The sequence below is a fragment of the Balearica regulorum genome, chromosome 2 (genome assembly GCF_011004875.1).
Source record: "Balearica regulorum gibbericeps isolate bBalReg1 chromosome 2, bBalReg1.pri, whole genome shotgun sequence".
NCBI lineage: Eukaryota > Metazoa > Chordata > Aves > Gruiformes > Gruidae > Balearica > Balearica regulorum.
This window is the reverse complement of record NC_046185.1, coordinates 166,240,017-166,260,780: the sequence shown is the minus strand read 5'-3', so window position 1 is coordinate 166,260,780 and position 20,764 is coordinate 166,240,017. Positions and strand designations below refer to the sequence as shown.

Here is a 20,764-nt window from a genome sequence, read left to right as displayed (position 1 = left end):
CACAGTCTCAACACAGGGGAATGGCTATGGAGCCAGATGTTTCCTTCACCCATTCCTTCACCTAGTTCTATCTTTGGAGGTGATGGGTGAGGACCAATGACTCGGACTCAATAGGCACGTGAGCTTTTCTAACACAGCATCATCTGCAGCTCAAGTGCTGAAGCAGGGTAGCAGAAGACCCAGAGTCTCAATTTGGCAATTTGGTTTAGTCTAGACAGGGGAACAGGAATTGAATCTGAAGGTGCCAAAACTCTCCACTGATTATTACAGGAGCATCTGTGAGTAAAATGAACCCTACACTCGGGTTAATGAGTCTAAGCTATTAATTCTTCCTGTAGCAGGTGTAATGAGAAGAGCAAACAAAGCCTCATGCACCTACAAGACTTTAGCATCACCTTGAACGAGGAGATAAAAACAGTCAAGACTGACTTAGGGTAGAGTTGAGACGTGGACATCTGCCTTCTAAATCTTGTCTCTGTAATCTCCTTTCAGACACCTCTGGCCTCTGAAAGATCTCACCCTGACAACCAACCAGGTAAGAAATAACCCTCAGAGTTATCTTTGGTGTGTTAGTGAGATGGCATTGAGGCTATGTGTTGGTGCTGGCTAATGATCGACCTTCACCTAAGTAACCACAGGGCAGAAATCAGAGCTGCACTCAGAAATCAGAGCTACGTGACATGCATTAATTATTTACGGTCTGTAGCTACTGCATGTGAATTTCCATGGATGGGAATACGAGCTCTGCATAGGGTTGCTTTGTAATGCTCTGCTCGGTGGCTTTTCAAAGATATCTCTGTTCAGAGTGGCACTGTAGACATGTAAGTGCGTTCAGAGTGGCACTGTCTACAACAGCTTTATTTCGCCCTCCTTTCTGGGCAGCAAAAATGCTTATTTTGGGTCCAGCACTGAGGAGCCACATGGTGGCTCTCGGAGAGATGCTCTTGCAGAGGCTCAACTCTTTATCTCCTTTTCAGAGGCGGTCCCTTATCAAAGACAAGTGCTTCCTGTCCGCCACAGAGTGTTTGCAGAAGCTGATGTAAGTCACCATCCATAACCTCCAATTGACAACCAGAACTGATGGGAAAGTTGTAAATTTACATCTGTTTACAAAAGCATATTTGGGTCAGCCTGCAAGATAATTTAAATAGCATAGCAAATTGGGCCTGGCTGTGACTGCAGGGTCATGATAGAGCCCATTGCTCTGGACACATGGAGCTACATGAGGGTTATCCATCCGGTGTGGCATCCCAAGATGTTAGTTTAGCAAAGCAGAGCTCAATTGAAGAAGCTTAGCTTGATTTATTGGCTTGAAGTCCAGCTTAGGGGATGGTGCTGCAGTAACGAGTGGGAAGGAAGTTAAAGGGGAGCAAAGAAGTGTTGAGGGATCCATCAGACAGGAGCTCTCAGGTCCCTAAGTACATTAGTCCTGGTTAGAGCCTCCAACGTGCCTTATCTTCTAGGGAAGTCTGCACAGGCTATGTGTACCTTGGCAGGGCGTTACGGGCAGAAAAAACTTTACAGATGTGACAACTGTATTAGTCCGTTGTAAGAGTAATATCTTGATAGAACTGCCCAAAATGATTCAACCCATGCTCTTTGGCTTTTACTTGAAGGACTGTGACTCAGGTTAGTCCTGTCTAAAATAAAGACTGACTCTAGGGTGAGCAGTTCATACTCAGGGCTTGGGAAGATTCATGGTCCATCTGGATGGTGTTACAGCCTGGTAATGCCTCCTGGCACAACCTTATTGACCCCTTTTGGTGCAGCCATTTGAGATGATTGACAGTCTATTTCTGTAGCATGATGGTCTACTCTGAGGTTTTTTTAGTTCTGCTGCTTTATCCCTTTAGCTGTATAGTGGAAGCATCTTTGACATGGCTGTTTTCACACTGGCAGCACCACGGTGGATCCCCGGGAAAAGCTGGTGATCCTCCAGAAGACATATGAGGAGATAGAGAGCACAGTGTCCCGAGTGGTAGAGAAGGACTACAAGCTCCCCATGGATGACCTGTTGCCTCTACTGATGTATGTTGTATCCCGAGCAAAGTAAGTGGAAGCTTTTCATTTCCCAGTCCCGTTGTTGTGTGGTACCTCCATCAGAGAAAGGACAGCCACGTTTCCAGGCCAAATAGTTTAAATGAAAAACTGGGGTTTGCGTTTTAACATGCTTTTTCCTGAGCTGTATTTGGGTTTTTGTGTGCTGTTGTCTGCCAGCTGTGGTGTGATGGTGTTGGCCGTGATATAAAGCGGCTAGGGACTTCCTGAGTGTCCCTCTCTTATCCAAGAGGATAATTCAGGGTTGTCCTGGGAAATGTCATTTTACCTGCATCACAGATTACTGTAGAAAATAGGAATGTGAAGCGTTTGAAGGGCAATTGTTGATGCCTTCAAGGCATCATCTATATATCATACATCTGCTATTTCCCATTCAACAGGGTGCTGTGATTGACCCTGGAGACTAGGAATGTCTTGATCACTGACCATCTAGTAATTAGACTTTTTCTGTATAGGAATAACTGTAAATGTAACACATTTATGCTGAAGAGACTTTGTGCTTTCACTGGAACTGCAGGAACCTGCTTACCTCCAGTAGAACGTATCTATATATTATTTTTTTTCCCTGGCAAATTTGAGTCAAAATCCTTGACTGACTTCCTGGATATGCTTGGCCTCCAAAAAAGGGTGAAATGTTTAAACGTGGGGCCATGAAATCCAGCAGCTTTTTTTTTTTTTTTTCTTTTTCAGTCATGTTGGATGATACAGGTTTGTTTGCTAGGCAGCTTTCTCGACTGTAGATGAGAAAGGAGGGGAGTGAGAGACTGTGAAAAATAGAGGAGTTGAAATTTTCCGATGATTGAGCATCTTTGAGATCCAGTCATGCTGGATACCTCAAGGACTCAGCCTCCAGAAGATCAAGGTGACACACAAGGAATCAGCAATGGACTTCCAGATCCGTGCCTCCTTCTCTCCATAATCTGATTTCAAACACCGGTGCCCAGAGAGTTGTTCTAGTTGTGACTTTTTTCTTTATTTCCTAGAATACAGCACCTGGGAGCTGAAATCCATCTGATCAGAGACTTGATGGACCCCAACAATCAAGGAGGACTGTACGACTTTCTGTTAACAGCACTGGAGGTATGGAAACGTTTTCAACAGTGATGGCTGCGTGCTGCATTAGCCTTTCCTGAGTAGTACAGGCACTGATGCGTTATACTCCCTTTTAATTTTAGAGGGCTGTTATTATGCTTAGCACGGGTTATTTTCCTTCTAGTCTACCTTTAATTTATAATGTGCAGATTTAATCTTTTATCTGTGGGGGCAGCATGGCTTCACTTTGTGTGCAAGAGACCAGATTTTGGCCCAAAGTTCCAAAATTTCTCCTTAATGGGTTGCTCCGTTCCTTATCCAGTCATGCTACGAACACATCCAGAGGATGAGACTCCACCAAAGGGAGAACTGCCACGTCGCTCACAGCTCCTGAGCCCCAGGACTCGAAGGGAGCCTCCTCCCTGCCGCACTTTCTTGACCAAACACTGTTGGATGAAGAAGCAATCAAGTCGCTACTGTTCTGGCTGCCTTTAAAAAGGGAAGAACGGTTATTTATCAGATGAGGGCTTGTTGCTGGGTTTTCTCTTAGACTAGCTATGATCGTAAAGCACAGACGTATGGATGCTGTGGGCTGAAAGCCTTCAATACGTAACCTCAGCTTGTGTTTGGGAATCTCTGTGGACAGTGGCCGTGGTTTCTTTTGCCCTGAGGTTTTATTTCACTTTTCTGCAAATAGCAATCTGCCTCGGAACCTCGTTTAACTGTTCTCTCAGATGCTGTGTTTGTTTTGCACTGGTAAACTGACATAAGGGAGGTTATTTTATAGAAAGCGGTTAAATGAAACCGCAAGAACTGTTTCGGTGGGACTATTTCTGGTTTGCAGAAATGTGGCATGGACAGGAGAGGCCATCTCCATGCTCCTAAACAACCTGTTCCTGGAGTGAGGTGGCTTTTCCTGTATCCCTAAGAGGAAGGTTTTTCCATTCCTCTTCCTACTTATGTCAAACTCAGTACCTCTCCATTGCATTGTAAAGCTGCTATTGACTAACTTCCTTGTTTTATGATACTTAAAAGTACATATTTATATTCTGCAGACTCCTGTTAAATCTCAGGGATATCACACTTGAACCTTGAATGTTCTAGTGCTGCTTCGTAGTTCTGCAGGGGTTCGTGTGTGCCTATTAGAATGGACGTATGTTGTCCTGGGGTGAGAAATTACAAGTCCTGGTGAGACAAAACATAAAACCACCTGGCTTTCTGCACTGACAGAGCTGCAAAAACACTGGTTTTCCTAGGTGCGCAGCTTCCTGCTGACAGATCTCACCCACTGACACCAGTGGGGTACAAATCAGATTAGAATTGGGCTGGGTTTTATGCTGCCTTTATAAAAGGCAAAAGGATATTTGGTATCCTGTTCCTATCAGACAAAAATAGTAATGTCTGAGTTGCATACTTAGAGCAAAAGCTCTTTTGAACTCGATTTTAATCTGCTTTTATTTTACACATTGACTTTAAAATTGTCCAGGTCTGTGACTTCAGGAAAACAAAACAAAACTGTACAGACTGTTTCCTCCTGTTTATCACAAGTATTATGCTTTAATAAATAGTACACTGATTACAATAGTTAATATATTGGTATGAGAGAATCCTAATGTATGTTTTACAGTAACTTGTATTTAAATAAAGCTGTCTAATTTTTAAGAGAGATTCCAGGCTCGCATACTTTTTGTTCCAATCTTGTTGCTGTCTTCAGGCATTTGAGAATTTGCTTTCCTCTCTTTAACTTTAGAAAATACGTGGTTCCCTTACTTGATTATTCATAGGAATGGAGAATTCAAACTCGAAATTAGTTTCCTACTGTAATTGTAAGAGACTGAATTGATAAAACTAATTTTTGTGCTTCTGTTCCCTGTTGAATCAGTAAGGAGAACATGGCTTAAACTTTAAGATCATTTCCTGCAATTAAACTACTATTTTTTTTTTTTTTTACCCCATTGTCTTGCACTGATCACACTAAGCCTTACCAGGTCTTTTGAAGGACAGCTGTAACACATCTTCAGAGCTGAAGATGCTGTGGTGCAGGGACAGCTCATGTGAAGACAATATTTACTTGAACACCTCTTCAGCCACCCTACGATCCTGGCCTATCTTCTTCCTTACCAGTGTTCCACAGGGAAGAGGAACTAACTGCAGAAATGATGTCTCTTCCCTGAGAACTGCTGCCTGAATTTTTGCATCACAGCAAGCTCACGCTATCCATCCCAATGAGGATGTAGCCTGCTGGACAGTACGGTGTCTAAACTGGTCCTGGGTATGTTGAGATAGTGGGTTCTCGGTGTAAAAGCTAGACTTGGGTTTTTGCTGTTTTCACACAGCAAAGCCAAGCAGTTCCAGCTTCATGGGATGTGAAAAGTACTGTTCATCTAAGCAAACCCTTTATAAAATTGCAGTGTTTAAAGTGGTTGGTGCCAATACGAGTCGCACAGCATGCAGTGAGACTGGGGAATACAAGACCACAAATGTGCTTTCCTACCAATTGTCAGCTTTAAACCATTGCTCCTCACCTCTATGAAATCTCACCTTCATGTAAGGAAGAAAACTCCAGCTGCCTGCCTTTGAGAATGTAAACAGCCCTAAGTAACAGCTGTGAACTTTTAATTTCAGAGTTGCTTAAAACTGGCAGTTTTCCAGTGTAAAGAAACAGCCTGCCAGAAGGTTGAATCACTGAGATGTAGTCACAGCTGTTTAAAAAAAAAATTAAAAAATTGTTTTCTCCATACTGCATTCTTCCATGCTCTAGGTATTAATTTCAGGTACCATGTCCTACTCAAAATGCAGAATTTCTACTACAAAATAGGACATGCAAAACGCATGCATGTACAAACTCCACAGGATTATCTAGAAAACAATGAGATTTTTTTCAGCCTACTGAAGATTTCTACTATTGCACTTTCTAAACGTAAAGTTTATTAGTTGCTCTTACTGGTCATCTTGTTGAAAATTGAGGAAGTTCTTGAGCTTTAATTCAAGTAAGCCCTAAAGAGGCAGCTAAGGTAACAGTGTGCAGCCATTTGTGCTTCTAGGCTTTCTCACCAACCAGTAAAAGCAAGAGGGATACAACACTGGAAATACTCTCTTATCCCAAGGGTAGCATTCAGGTTGCAAATTGTGCTATGTAACCATGCAGTAGTGCTATTTGGTGTGTTAACAGCATGGCTTTTTTAGGAGATAATATGAGGCTACTTGCTAGCTTCCCTGATTAATCAAATCTCTGCTTGATAAAATACAGTGCCTTGAAATAGTGTGTAGAAATGTGAGAGTACATTCAAGTTCCTCCTTTTGAACTTGGGTGGATGACATGTTTAAATTATTAGTGACTGATTTGCTATCAGGACTCCAGCTTCCTGGTATGTTAAATTTAATGCTGCAGATCCTGGAGCAGGCTGACTCTACCTGAGACTTGCAGCTTTAGAGAGATGCCACTGTACAGGAAAATGGTATGGTTAGCTCTTCACATCCAGGCTACAGCTGTTGAGCCAGCTCAGGCTTCAAGGGAAGCTAACTGAGTAAGGTTCTCTAATTTTAAAAAAAAAAAAAAAAGAAAAAGGCTGAGCTGCACCTGGAAGTAGGACAGGTCTTAAAACAATTCAGGTGTGACCAGACAAAGCAGAACTTAACTGCTGCAGCCTGCAGTGCAGGTTTGCTGTCTGTATGCAGTCCCCTCAGGAGCAGAGGGAATATGGTGCAATCTCAGTATTTAGCCCTGACAGACCTGAACTTGGTCCACTAAGAATTTCTGTTCCCCTTCCCTGAATGCATACTCACCAGCAGGGCTCATAATATATTATTAACATGATCTGAGTTTTTCCTTTATCTGAGATTATTTTTTTTCCTGTCCAATTAGTCTAGATACTCAGATGCTGTCAACTTAAAAATTATTTGGTTGTCTTACGAATGTACTCTCTCCCCACTCTATATTAAGGCTCTTTGTACTTAAACTGCAACAGCTGTTAAACAGGGAGGAGTCAGTCCTCTACAAACACCCATGTTGCAAAAGGTTCATTTTACAAAGAACTAAATAAATAGGAAGTTAGAGTAGCGCCGTATCTATTGCTGCTTTCAAGTGGTGGAGTAATGCCTCCGGAGGTGGAGAAAGTGACGTCAGGTCTAGTTTCTTGAAATCTTCATTAGCACTCAATGATGTTAACACCTTCACAGTCCTCTTTAAATCAAACACTGCATGGAGCATGCCCAAGGTGGAAATGGCAGCTTTTGGAGTGTTCTTTGCCGAAGCTTCGTCATCGAGGCCGTTTTCCAAGACAGAAATCCTGTTCTCTGCAATAACTTTGAGGAAGTTGTAGAACTCCTTGTAGTCTATACCCGTGCAAGACTTCATGATCAACTAGGGGAAAAAAAACCAGCACTGAAATGGAAACAACTCTCTCCTATTTACAGTCAGAGTTACAAAAACATACTTTTATCAAGCTAGTAACTATCTGGAATCATAAATAACCATGTTTAATCATATTTTATTGTAATTTTCCAGTGGCATTAAAATTCTTTACCTTACTCGAAATGCCACTAGCCCCAAAAGCAACAGTCTGTTTCTTCTAAGTACCAAATGGCTGTGTTTTTTGAAACTATTTTTAAATGACACCAACCTAGCAGCAGTAACCACCTCCAGAAATAAATTTTACATTTGTTTCATGCTTAAGATTTTGGAAGCATACAAGACAGATACAACACTGCTCAATATATTTATATGTTCTGAAAGCATCACTTTGCAGACATAGAAACCTGCTGCCACCTTCACCTTGATTTTCCTTGTTTCAGATGCACTGTTTTGTCATGAATTGTCTTCAAATCAGTTCCGGGGGGGGGGGGGTGTCTGTCTTATCAGTTCTTTTATTTACATGAAAAAGCACTTATATTTTTAAAGGGGAATGTAAATACTACATAAAGGGTTGATCTTGATGCTAATACTAACCTTGACAATTGAAGAAAAGCACAAGAAACATTAGTGTTTTAGACAACATCCTAACCTCCTTGACATGGCAAATAATACATACTGGCACCAGCCTTTTCCTATCTTACTAAAGTAGTATTTGAGTTCCTGCAAAATGAACCTGTCACCAATTCCTACTATCTGTATGACACACGTACTAACTCCAGGTATGAGGTTAAGGACTTGCGTGTCTTAGAACTCATAAGGTGGTGCAGTGCACCCCGGAAATATATCATCCTCTAATAGACAGTTGAGCAGCCAGCATCATGTTGTTCTACCTGGCATTGTAGGTGCCAATCATCCATAGGGTCCTTCCATTCATTGATTTCCCGCTGGACAGCTGCTAATTCGTCCTGCAGGAAGCACCACATTATAGCCACGTTGCAGCCATTCACCCAGTTGTGGTTAATGGAAATGGTATCCTCCTGAAGGAATAATTTAAATTATTACTAAACTTGACGTAGGAAAGTGCAAGAAAACAGCTGTAACAACACCGATGCTGTAAAATCATATTCCTCAGCATGGACAATGCTTCTTTGGCACCACTACCACCACTATGCTGAAAGGCTGTCTCTTTCTAATGTCACTGAACAATCAAATCTTATTTCACTCTGTAAACTGGCAAATGTCTCCAGTTCCTCTGTCTGAGGAACGTTTTAAGGGCACAAAGGTCCGAGAAGGTGGTGGGGAGAAAGGAACGAGGTTGTTAATTTTGGTTTGTAATCACGAAGACCAATTTGTTAGCATTTTCCATTATTAATCTTGGTTTCTAACTGCAAATTGTAATTTAACAGCCTCGCATTAAGTCCATTTCACCTAGCATCCTATTTCTCAGTGACTAGTAGCACCTAATGAGGAAAAGCGTAAGAAAAGAGGGTGCAGACAGCTTCTTCAGCTGCACACTCTCCCAGCAACGACATAAGGAACTTGTGAGTTCGGGCTTGCTTTTAGCCATCGTCTTGAGCAGACGCTGATAGACCTTTCCTCCGTGAATCTCTCTAAACTTTTTTTGCAGCCCAGCTAAGACTTTTGGCACTCACAACATGCTGTGGCAATAAAAGTTTGATCTGATTCAAGCCTGCTGCCTGATTATCTCTCTACGTTATGAAAAGGCTGGTATCAGTTATCTTACCAGATTGTAAACTTGATGATGCCATCCACTGGGGATGAAGACTATCTCCCCTGCTTCCTGCACAATTTCAACAGGGGGTTGACTTTGGTTGTAGCGAGGGTAAACACTCCTGTCCTGAAGACTAGGTGCAGTCACGTCGAAGGGCAAGTTGCCATGGCGGTCCTTCAGGAACTCCTCCTGACCCGCAGGGTACAACAGCCATTTCTTTCTCCCACATATATTGGCTGACCAGCTATAGGAACGAAAGACATCAGCATGGAATGGAGTCCTGTGGGGCAAAGCAGACATTTAAGTAAACACAATGCCTAAAAGCTGTAATATGAATTAAAGTCTGTGAGAATCAGACATATACACACAGAAATCAATCTTTACTATGCAAATCAAAACTGATCCAGAACTGTCATCCCTTTCATTTAATTTTGACTGGTTTAAGTATTAGAAGGCCACTATATCTACACAGTATTGCAGTATTTTATAGCCTCTGTGCTTCTCCATTAGTTAGTTTTGAATCTGTCCCACAGATACCTCAATGACAGGAGATGCCGTGATGTGAACTGATGAGAATGCTGTAAATGCAACTTTATCACCAATGCTGGCCTTAGTTTTTCACCTGCAAAATATTTGACTGACTCATCAGCGCCCCTCCAAGGCTTCTGTTGACTCTGCAAATAACAAGTGGCTGATGATCCCCAGGCAGTTTCTGCTCTAAAACTTTACATAAGCTAGCTGACAACTTTTGCAGATTTTGTATGTGCAATACAGGGCTTTTTGAAGCATGAAAGCACTTTAGCTGACTGCGTAAGGGCAGCTCACATCTCACATGAGCTGCTTGAGAAACAAGACTGGCTGGGTTCAGGTACAACACTGTACTAGTATGGCCACACACTGCCTCTGCAGCGTGATGCTATTCTGAAGGACAACGTGATAAGCCCCTGTAATACTAAATCTTAAAAATGAGTACACAAGAATGACAGAAACCACACTGCCTTACCATGAACCTTTAGGTCCCATGTAGACAAACCGGTAATCGTCCACAGCTATAGCATCCCAGTATTCATTCAGCCAGTCGGATGAGAAATACACAGGGGTTGTATAAACATCTTGTTCAGGGAAAGCTCTTGAAGAGATAACGTGTTGGAAATCAGTCTCAGAAAAATGCAGCATTGCTCCCTCTACTTCAGTTCCCAAAACCCAGACACAGAGACCAACCAGCTCTCTTGTGGGCCATTAATACTTAGCTGCCATCTCCTTTATGTCATTGACAACTCCGAGTTGTATGTAAAATGCACACAACAGTGCTTTTCTGTCTCCTGGGAAAGCTGTGAAGGTTAACTGCTATTTGGGAGACTTCTCCTAATTCTGGAAAGGCAGCTCCTAATACATGCATTCTCTTCAGACGAGATGCCTACAAGACTGGTTGTCCAACTGGATGACCAGCTGGGGGTGTGAAGGTTAGCAGGGATTTTGACAAGCGTGTGACCCCCTCCTGCAGGATATGCTGCCCCTTTCCCAGCGTGCAGACCTTCTGAAGCAAGCCACAGCACCGGTGTCTGGGAAAGCAGACAAACAGGGAGGCAGAGACTGACAAACTTCCTCTATTGTAAGTCACTGGCACACGAGGTGATCACGACAAAGTTGGATTAAGAGCAGGATAGGTTTAAGGAAGAAAAGATTTGAGTGAAAAGACATAAAAGTCCTACACAGACATTGGGAAAGGATAATGATCCACCTCGCAAGCAGCAGGCTGGAGGAGGCTTTCCTTCTCCGGAAAGCCAGACCAGGGTGAAAAGAACTTTAACGACCAGGAAGGTTAACAGAAAATGGATAATAAAGGATTACAACTCACACGCTCAATTGAACATAATTAGAAATGTCCCCCTTCTTTTTAAGAAGTAAGGTTTGCACTGTGCAGTCAAACAAAAGCAAATGTTACAGCCACACAGTTTCCACAGGGATAACGTACAGTCATTTAAAACACAGATGAAAAGGAAAGCGCTCAGGAACGTCAGCCTCTTCAGGAAACAATGACATCTTGCCGTGTGAAGCACACCAAGAACCATGCCACATGAGACTGATATTTTGGTGGGCAGGTGCTAACAAACAGCACTGCCGGCATTTAAACACTCGGGCATTAAAAGTTGAGTTTAAGGCTCCATGGCAGCTCTCTGCTGTGCACGGTACGCAGGGGTTTCCACGGTGCTCTTACCTGCTCAGGTGCCAGTCCTTTAGATAAAGGCACCCTCGGGATGAACGGTAGCCATTTTTAATGTACTCTTTCCAGTAATTTACATACTCCTTGAAGGGGAGCTGCTCCTTCGGGTTAGAATTGTACTCCTTGACATCACAGTTGGCAACAGGTACTACAGCCTCTCCTGAAATATAAACTCAGTGAGCCCGGGTGGAGACAGAATAACTGACGCTGAAACTGAACTCCCTTAACCTTATCCCCTGCACAGCCTCCAATATCTGGGCCTTATAATGCCAAGTACAGTGCAAACACAAAAAGCAACAACCCCTAGCCCAGCACTCACTCCCAACACCATCAGTCTAGGCAAACACAATTCAGACCATAAGTTAGTTATTTAATGTGATCAGAATTTTCCCCTCAAACTACATTAGGAGTGGGGTATTGATTCCAATTAAATATACTAATATTTCACAACCTGAAGAGATATTTCACTGTAATTACAGAACACTTTTCCCCTGCCTGGGGAAAGGGTCAGGCTGCTCCTGAGGTTAAAGTTAAGCAGGTATAGGGACTAGTATGGTTAAACTATACAAAACCCTTTATTTTATTTCATTGTGGAATAAATTTGAGATTGGAATCTGCAAAACATAAAGTGTGAGTAAGTATAGAAAACAAACACATTAATTTAGAAAAAAGTCTGGAGAATTGCTTGGTTTTGTCTAGCCGTTCTATTCCTAAGATTAAAAAAAAAAAAGCGTCACTGAGCGCACATGTTTTAATTAGGTATTGAAAATGCCATGACTTACCAAACTTCTGCAGCAGATGATCAAAGTTAGGCTTTCCATCCCAAGTAACCCAATTTCTCCTGCTGCCCCAGTCTTCAGTGAATTTAGCTGAGAAAATACAGGGATGGTTGGGAATCAAATAATCCCGGAAAAAGTCTGAGTAACTGAATGATTCAACTTTTTCAATAAAGTCAACGTGTCCTCCGGGGAGGCAGAATGCACCCTGAGATGAACTGTTGTAGTCACGAAAAAAGGCAGTGGAACAGGCGAATGTTGCCCTGTCCATGCAGGCTGGATACCTTTCCTGGCTTAGCCAAGACAGCGTTGACCAGATGTTATCCTGTTAAGCTATGGCAAAAAACCTACTGTAAAACATGATTTGAGTCTCTAAATCCATGAAAAGTCACAGGAAAATATAAACGGCCAGAGGTAAAACAAGAAGTTGTGCAGAAGCATCCCACCATGTTGGGTTAATTAGGATCTTCCATAGCTGATAAAATTTAGTGCCAGGGGGATATCTGACAACAAAGTCACCCTACGGACGGTGAAGTTACTTTTCCCCCATCACCTTCTTGCCAGGGCGACCGCGGTCTCTGGGGATGACCTGCGAAGGCTGGTTCCTTCCTAAAAGAGCAGAAACATTAATTTCAGTGGGATATCCTTGCTAAATGAGTTAATTGCAGGGGTGGAGGGAAGGAAACCCTCTGAATATTTAGGGCCCTGGGAAACCGCTGCAGCCCAGCGACAGTACTGGGGCTCACGCCTTTGTCAGAAGATGTAAGCTCTGGTACCCTCCACCCTCCCCAGACCTTTATGGATCAGGCAACAATTACAGATAAAATAAAAGGTAAATAATAGTGAATAAAAGGGGGGGTGTCTGGGGAGGCGGGGGGGGGGGGGGGAGGATGGACAGACGACGGATGACTGAGCATAGCGGGAGGGAGGGAGGAGGCCCGAGGGTAACTGAGGCCACACACCCTGCAGGGATGGGCCTCGGGAGAGGGGGGACTCGGGGGCTGAAGGGAAGACCAGGGTGCTCAGGGGGAGGGAGAGGCCGCCATGAGGCAGTTCTACCCTCACGGAGCTCCGGGGTGGGGGGGAGACCCGGACGCCACAGGGAGTCGCACACACCATCCCCACGCTGGGCTCCTGATCCGCCCGCGCGTCCGTGGCCCGCGGGAACGGAGAGGACGTCAAGGGAAGGATACTCACCCCCACCCCCCCCGCGGGGCAGGACCCCGGGGCGAGCGGCGGCGGCCGGGACAGACTCCCGCGGCCGCTCACGGAACCTCGGCGCTCGGCGGATGGGGCCCGGGTGGGGATGAAAAGGAGAGAGCACCGGCGCGGCGTCTTGCCAATAGCAAGGCGCGGCGGGCGCAGGCGCAGAGTGTCGATGCGGGAGTCGTTGACGGCCCGAGCTGCGCTGAGGGAGGTGGGTGTGGGGGAAGGGGGGCCGGAGGGTCCTCCCGAGGTTCGGGGGAGAGGGGGAGGCCGGAGAGCCCTCCTGAGGTTGGGGGAAGGGGAGGGGCTGGGGGATCCTCCCGGGGTTCGGGGAAAAGGGGGAGGCTGGTAGTACCTGGGTGTAAGAAGGGTGGTTTGGCCTAAGCCTGAGAGGAGGATGAGGATGGAGAGGGTAGGGGTTGGCCTAGAGGAAGGAATGGGGATGGGGTTCTGGCCTAGAGTTTGTGGGGAGTTATGGGAACGGAGATTTGGATTTCTGACCTATGGGAACGGAGATTTGGATTTCTGACTTATAGGTAGGGGAAGGATAGACATGAAGGGAGGAAGTGGGTCTGGCCTTGGGGAAGGTGTGGGGATTTGAATAGATTATTTCTAATTGGAAGGGACCTACAACAATCGTCTAGTCTAACTGCCTGACTAATTCAGGGCTGACCAAGTTAAGGCATGTTATTAAGGACATTGTCTAAATGTCTTTTAACCACTGACAGGGTTGGGGCATCAACCACCTCTCTAGAAAGCCTGTTCCAGGGTTTGACCACCCTGTCAGTAAAGAAATGCTTCCTGACGTTCAGTCTAAACCTGTCCTGGTGCAGCTTTGAACCATTTCTAGCTGTTCTATCACTGCATACCAGGGAGAAGAGATCAGAGAGCGCTAGAGATAAGTTTGCTCTAGAGCTGTGGCAAAGGCAGACATGAGGATTGTGGTGCAGCCTGGCCTAGCAGTGAAGGAGAGAAGAGGATTTTTGGTGACTGACCTATGGCTTTCTGTACTAGTAGGAGTAGGGAAAGAGTAGGGTCTCTTCTGGTGTTGGGAAAAGGACAGGGACTGGGGGAATATCTGCTGTAGCAGGTGATTATGATTTTGTTTGGGGTGAAGAGGAAGACTTTGTACTGGGAAAAAGGAGGAAAAAGGGATGGAAATGTTTTTTGGAGGGGGGTGTTCTAGCTTGGAGTAAGGAAATAGGTAGTGAGTCTTGGGGATGGTATTGGGGAAGGAAAAGGGAGTGAGTTGTGGGAGGAAGGAAGGGGGACAGAGGTGGGGCAGGGCACTCTGGGAAGGCAGGGGAGCTGAAGTTTGGGAAGAGTAGATGTGTCTGTGTTTTGGGTTGGAGAGGTTGAGACATGGTCAAGATTGAAAGGAAGCCTGATGAGGTTTAACCTGGGTGCTGTAGGGGCTGGTGTCAGTTAAAGAGTGGGAACTGAGGCAGTCCCCTACTTAAATTTATTTGGGAGAAGGTTGGCAGGACTTTGGTCTTCTATAAAGTTGCTTGGAGTGGGATCAACATGACTTTTCCATAGAAGGAGGGAAACATGTTGATGTGGAGAAGTCCCTCAGGCTAGAGCCATTCTTTAGTGGGGACCTGTTGATATTTTGAGACGAGGGGAGCTGAATTTCTCTGTGTGCCATAGTAGAGAGGTTCTGTGTGTCTTTGCCTGCTGCACCTCTTGGAGGTCCAGCCTGGACTACTTTGTGTCTTGTAGCATTATTTGGAGAACTGTAGAGTTAGAAACCTGGTAGAACTGCATCTTAGACCTTTAGTTAAAAAAGAGGGGAGAGTCACTTGATAGGCTTTATAAACTTTTTCATTATGAGGGTTGTTGGACTCACAGGAGCATTAAACTCATCATTTGCCAGATGGTAGCTTTGGGAATAAACCACCAAAGATAATGACCCTCTAGAAACTTGGAGGAGAACAAAAAATAAACAAACACCAATGCATTAGAAACATGTTCAGAAATGTTCTGCAGATAATGACAGAATGGTTTGGGTTGGAAGGGACCTTAAAGCCCATCTAGTTCCAACCCCCTGCCATGGGCAGGGACACCCTCCACTAGCAGGTTGCCCAAAGCCCCATCCAACCTGGCCTTGAACACTGCCAGGGAGCCAGGGGCAGCCACAGCTTCTCTGGGCAACCTCTGCCAGGGCCTCAGCACTCTCACAGGGAAGGATTTTTTTCCTCCTATCTAATCTAAATCAACTGTCCTTCAGCTTAAAGCCATTAACCCTCATCCTATCAATCCATGCCCCTGTAAGAAGTCCCTCTACAAATTTCAATTAGCAAAGGCAGATGAGAAGAATCTGTGACTAAGTTTTGGAGGCTCTGAGGTAGATGCATTGTGAAGGGATGATGTTCTGCTCCTGAGCTGACAGCACCTTCTCCCAGCGTATGTAGCATCTCCTCGCACCTACGGTAACTAGTAATGCTTACATTTCATTGAGTGATCTCAAAGGACTTCACAAGAGGCAGGTGAGTCACCTCCTTTTTATAGAAGCAGCCACAGAGTTATGTGTTAGCTAAAGAATTTATACAATGTTGTGATGACACTGCCGGAAATATAATCCACATCTCTTTGGTGCTAATCCTAGTTCTTACACAGAGCAGCATAGACCATGGTGCTGCGCTTGGTTTGAAGGGCAGATAGGTCAAAATGACAAACTCTTTGCTAAACAAAAAAAGGGCTGATTTACAGGATGTGGATAATGGGAGAGTCCAGATTGGGAGAGACTGCATGTGCCATCTGGTCTGTAGACAAATGTGTAGGCAAACATATGTTTCTTTAAAATAAATGAAGGAATTTATTGTGGAATCATTTAGATGTCTCTTCTTCCATTTAGATGTCTCTTCCTCTTCCACTGCATACAGGGACTGTGGCCCTCTCAAGTTTATAAACCTATTCTTGACTGTATTTACAAGTAATTTAAAGCCATTTGGTTTTGGCTTTTTTTTCCTGCCAATATAGTCCTTTGCATGGTATTCTAAAGGACTTATGTTGGGTTTGTTGTGGGTTTTTTGTGGTGGTGTTTTTTGTGTGGCAATACTGGAATGGTATGTTTTATTGCATTATTTTCATTGTGTTTTACAAAACCATGAATATTCCATGTCTTGTTATACAAGGAACTTCTAGCCATGTTTTAGAAGGAATAGAATGGGAATGACATAAAGCTGAACTTCAAGTGGTAGGGTCAAAACAAAGTCATGGGAGGAGGAGAAGAGAGAGATCCTGAATTTCAGGTAATAGTTCCTTGTGGTAAACCTGCTGTCGAAGTGGCAGAAGGCTTCTAGCTCAGCGTTTCTGAAATGGGGTTGTCAGAACTTTAGGAAATATGGGGGGGGGGGGATCTTTTAATTTTGAAGAACAGTAGCTGAGGTATTTGGTCTTTAGCCGTGAGCTCACCGTAGAATGGTTTGGCTTGGAAAGGACCTTAAAGATCATCTAGTTCCTGTTTTATAAAAGGCAAAATGCTGCCAGTAGATGAGACAAAGAAGTTTCTTTAATACTGATTCGAGGAGAATAGAGTTACAAAAGTACTAGGATCATAATGTTTTTTAGCTGCTGAAAAAAACATAATCACAGGTTAATGCCCCCCCATTGCCTGACACAATGCATGAGTGTCATAGGTGAAGTACACATTTAATGCCTTTTTCCAACTAACTTCAGATAATTGTGACCATTTCTTCTTTTGTTTGTTTAACATCGGTAAAATTTCTCATGTGTTTTTATCTGATTCCTTGAAGTCTGGTGTTAAATTATAGTATACTGTTGGATGTTCATAAATAGTAAAGTTCTGTACCATTGGTGACTGTTTTCATTGTTGAATAAAATCAGTCTTGGTTATACTTACATACATCTATATTTCTACAAGGTTTAAATTTCTTCTCAGAAGAAAAAAAAAGTTGTGTAGATCTGATGGTAATTAAAACGCCATTATATTGGGGGGAAAAATGTGTTGGAACAATGAATGGTTTCAATTACTAAATAGGTTTTTGCTCGGAAGTTCTGGCCTCAGGCACAGAAAGGAGCTGACTATCAGGCAAAGCCTTTAAGCTCTCAGGTGAGTCAAAAGTCCTATGACCTAAGGCATGTACACGTATATATTTACGCAGGTCAAATGATTGCTTCATTTCTTCTCCTGGACTGAGAGGACTTGACCTCTTAGATCCAGGGTTAAATATACATTCTCTATTCTTTATTTATTTTTCCTTTTGGTCACGGGCATAGTACGATTTTTGCTTTAACTTCAGGGTTTTTTACCTGCTCTTTTGGACTTAGAAGAGAAAGAAACACTTGTGGGGGGAAAAAAATTCTACCTACGGATGTACAGTTCTGTAAAGGCAGCAGCACTCAAAAGGCCGCCTGAGACTTCTGTGTCTACAGATAGAGGTAAGGAGCTTGAGATATGGTTTAGGAAGATAGGTTTTTATGGCACAGTTGTGAGACTGCATCAGACGTTAATGTTTTCAGAACGTTAATGGTAGAGAGCAGGCTTGAGAGAAAATACTGTCTTGATGGGAAGCTAGTGGTGGTTGTATAGAGTTTGTGGAACTCTTAGCATGTGAAAATGGGCTCTAGTCTGAGATGTTACAAAACTTTAAGAGTCATTTGCTCATTTACAATTTCTCCTAGCCTCCTTGGTAGGGCTGTGCCTGGTTGAAGGTGGCTGTTGCTATTAGCAAAGTCTAGGAGTTGTTTTTCAGATGACATTATGTTCTGCAGTGCCTCTCCCAGCAGTGAGAATTGAGCAACCTGCATTTTGTTCCAGGTTTCCCTTGTGATCTTCAAGGCATATAATCTTTCTGTGTCTTGGTTTCAGCATTATTTATATACATTGTTTATAAAATAACATCTCAGGGCAACAGCTTGTTGTGAGCAGCATGCTCATATTTATGAGATTTTCGGAAACCAGTGTAAGCAGCAAAGACTTGCCCAGGGTGAGGGAAGGGGATGTCAGCTACTCTGTATGGGCTGGGATCTACTGCTTTCCTGAATGTGAAGCACTGTTTTGATAAATTGAGAGGCTGCTGATTCATTTAAGTTTTTGTTTGTTTGTTGTTTGTTGTTTTTTTTTTTTTTCCCCCTGGGTCTGATGGGAGCTCTTTCAGTAAATTTAATTTGCCTCTGCAATATGTTTAGGCTAGAAGGAGCTTGAGGGTGTAATAGAAGATGTTTATTTTTGTTTATAGTCTGTTCACTATTCATATTTAGGCAGTGTCAAACAGTTAATTTGGATTTGTAATTTGTAAATCCCAATTGATAAAGCTATAACGTGATTTAGTTTCAACTGTCATTGAGCTCAGCGCTAACATAATTTATGTTGTTGTTTTAACTGACATAATGTCAGTTATAGTAACAAAAAAATATACCCTTACTAGCACCTAACTGTGTATCTATATTAGAAACATTTTCCACTTAAAGTATCCTGTAAAAAACGCTGTTCTGCTTATGGCTGTTTTGGAATACCACTGCTGGTTTGTTTCTTTGCAGTCACATTTGAGTGATGCTTAAAAAGTATTTTTCTTTTCCCTGTTCTTTGTGTATGAAAGATAGAAAATAACCTTTAAATAGGAATTATAATAATTAGCCACTCTCCAAGCCCAGTCAGGCTGGAAGAAAAACTTTCTCTCCATCAGATCTGTCTGATCTAACCTTGCTGTATTAGAGGAACTACCTCCTTTTTCTAGAGGGAGGGATTGAGGTCAGAGCTTTAAGCTTTTTCTCCAGATTATGAAATTATGTAGCAAATGTTGAGAAAGAAATAGTATTTGCTAGAATTTGTCATTGTTTTATTTGCTATAGTTACTCATTTAAATTGTATTTCTGTGGGCTTTTTCCTCTTCTCTTTGGCCCATAGTACAGTGTGAAGTTGTGTCTCTAGGACTGTGGTTTTATTAGGCCAAAACAGATTGAGAATTTTCACTTTAAATTCTGGCAGCTTTATAAATTTATGTGTTATTTTTTCCATTTGCCTCACTAAAATTCATAATGCCATGGAAGTAAGGTATGAAAACCTAAGTAAAGGTTTTTGTGGAATATGACATACCATGAGTAGTCCTTATCTCAGTAATACTGAAGTTTTGACTATATTTAATAAAAGAGCATTGAAACTGGACTCAGTGTTAGAACGCTCTATTTAAGGGATATTAATGATCCAGCAGCCTGAAAGCACTAGGAGATCTTCACTGTGTGCTATAGAAATTCACACCAGTGCTACCTGAAAAAGGACTATTAGCTTTTTTTGTTTGCATTAGAATTCCTAGACATTTCCTTCAGGGGAACAGATGGTCAAAAGGTGTAATTAGTGTCAGTGTCAACCTAACTGGGGATTTTGTGGTGGAGATCTAACTGTTCTTTTATTGCGCCATAGGATTAGCAGAACACTTGGAGATAATGTTATGGTACTAATCTGTAAATTGTGCTATGATATATCAAAGGCTTTGAGAAGATAATGAATAGGTGAGTAATTAAATCACCATTACATAGTGGGTCTTAACAAAGGAGTTGTGGAACATAATTGGTCTTCAGTGTTCATGCTGAAAACTGTAACATTAGGAAGGAGATGTTACAGGAAACAATCCAACCCTTGGGTACAAGAAGCCTCTTTGCAAGCGTGGAGAGATGCCACTCCAGATATGTTTCATTTCATTTACTGTTCCAAATTTGAGATTGTTTTGATGTAAGCAAGCCAGGCCTGAGGCATGTGACAGCTCTTTGGTTTTTTTGCTGGGATTCCAGATAGCAGTGAGCAAGTCTTAGGGGATTAATATTATGTCATCATGTCATCAAATAGCATCACAGGCTCCCAGGAAAACATGGCCTGTCACAGAGGTGCAATGAAATCACTGTTGCCCTGAACATTGTGTCCCTTCTTGCTGAGTGAACAGAGTCAGTTCTGGTTTGGTGGGGGTTTTTTTGTTTTTTTTTTCTTTTCTTTTTTTTTTAAGCCTCTGCCGGTTCTGGTGCAGCTTGCTCTGCTATCGTTTTTGCAGAGTTGCTCTGCAACTGCTCTGCCAGGCCAGCAGCACCTCTTCTAGTAGCACTGTGGCATCTTTTTCATCGTAACTTCCGCTTGGGTCAGTCAAGGTTTTCCCAGCAGTGCTGCTAAGTTGTTTTAAGTTCTTCCCAAACTCCTATTTTCAAACATCTTTGACAGTAACTGAGCAACAATTAATATTTCACAGAACAAATACTACAGATTTGGGGGGTTTATTTTGGCAGCATTGTTCTACCAGGAGTTCTGTTATTGACCTGAGTTTTCTAAGGTAGGTATTTTTCCAAGTCTCTCCTGAGACCAAGAGTGCTGGTCTGAGACAGTGACAATTTCTGAAAAATATTTGTGGCTGGGCGTTTCTGCTCTTTAATGA

At 43.0% G+C, this 20,764-nt stretch overlaps 3 protein-coding genes across 9 annotated transcripts in view; 2 read left to right on the top strand and 1 right to left on the bottom strand.

Moving 5' to 3' along the window:
- ALS2CL (ALS2 C-terminal like) overlaps positions 1–4,756 on the top strand; it is a 47,044-nt gene extending 42,288 nt beyond the window's left edge. For all 4 annotated transcript variants that reach the window (XM_075746870.1, XM_075746872.1, XM_010307667.2 and 1 more), the window contains 5 exons: positions 493–535; positions 978–1,039; positions 1,900–2,049; positions 3,042–3,138; positions 3,413–4,756. In XM_075746870.1, the coding sequence (XP_075602985.1) occupies positions 493–535; positions 978–1,039; positions 1,900–2,049; positions 3,042–3,138; positions 3,413–3,484 (424 nt within the window). In that variant the 3' untranslated portion in view covers positions 3,485–4,756. The remainder of the gene's footprint in view (positions 1–492; positions 536–977; positions 1,040–1,899; positions 2,050–3,041; positions 3,139–3,412) is intronic.
- JMJD4 (jumonji domain containing 4) lies at positions 4,626–13,460 on the bottom strand. Its single transcript, XM_075746873.1, has 7 exons — positions 13,370–13,460; positions 12,183–12,785; positions 11,395–11,560; positions 10,180–10,305; positions 9,189–9,456; positions 8,335–8,481; positions 4,626–7,453 (listed from the first exon to the last, which is right to left on the bottom strand). Exons 2-7 carry the CDS (start codon positions 12,445–12,447, stop codon positions 7,142–7,144), a joined length of 1,284 nt encoding a protein of 427 aa, XP_075602988.1. The 5' UTR covers positions 12,448–12,785; positions 13,370–13,460; the 3' UTR covers positions 4,626–7,141.
- Positions 12,987–20,764, top strand: part of SNAP47 (synaptosome associated protein 47) — a 32,591-nt gene continuing 24,813 nt past the window's right edge. The window contains exon 1 of one of the 4 annotated variants that reach the window (XM_075746878.1): positions 12,987–13,008. The gene's annotated coding sequence lies outside the window, so the exon portion shown is untranslated. Of the gene's footprint in view, positions 13,009–13,498; positions 13,594–14,747; positions 15,872–17,365; positions 17,458–20,764 lie in introns of those variants that run through there. The other 3 variants (XM_075746875.1, XM_075746876.1, XM_075746877.1) reach the window with 3 other exon arrangements.

Bases quoted from the DNA above. Each gene is read 5' to 3' on its own strand.
- JMJD4 (XM_075746873.1), bottom strand. From the start codon at position 12,447: ATGGACAGGGCAACATTCGCCTGTTCCACTGCCTTTTTTCGTGACTAC. The intron at 11,561-12,182 runs GTAAGTCATGGC...TTTATATTTCAG, and splicing joins TCATCTGCTGCAGAAGTTTG to GAGAGGCTGTAGTACCTGTT. The intron at 9,457-10,179 runs GTAAGGCAGTGT...TTTGCCCCACAG, and splicing joins ATGGGACCTAAAGGTTCATG to GACTCCATTCCATGCTGATG.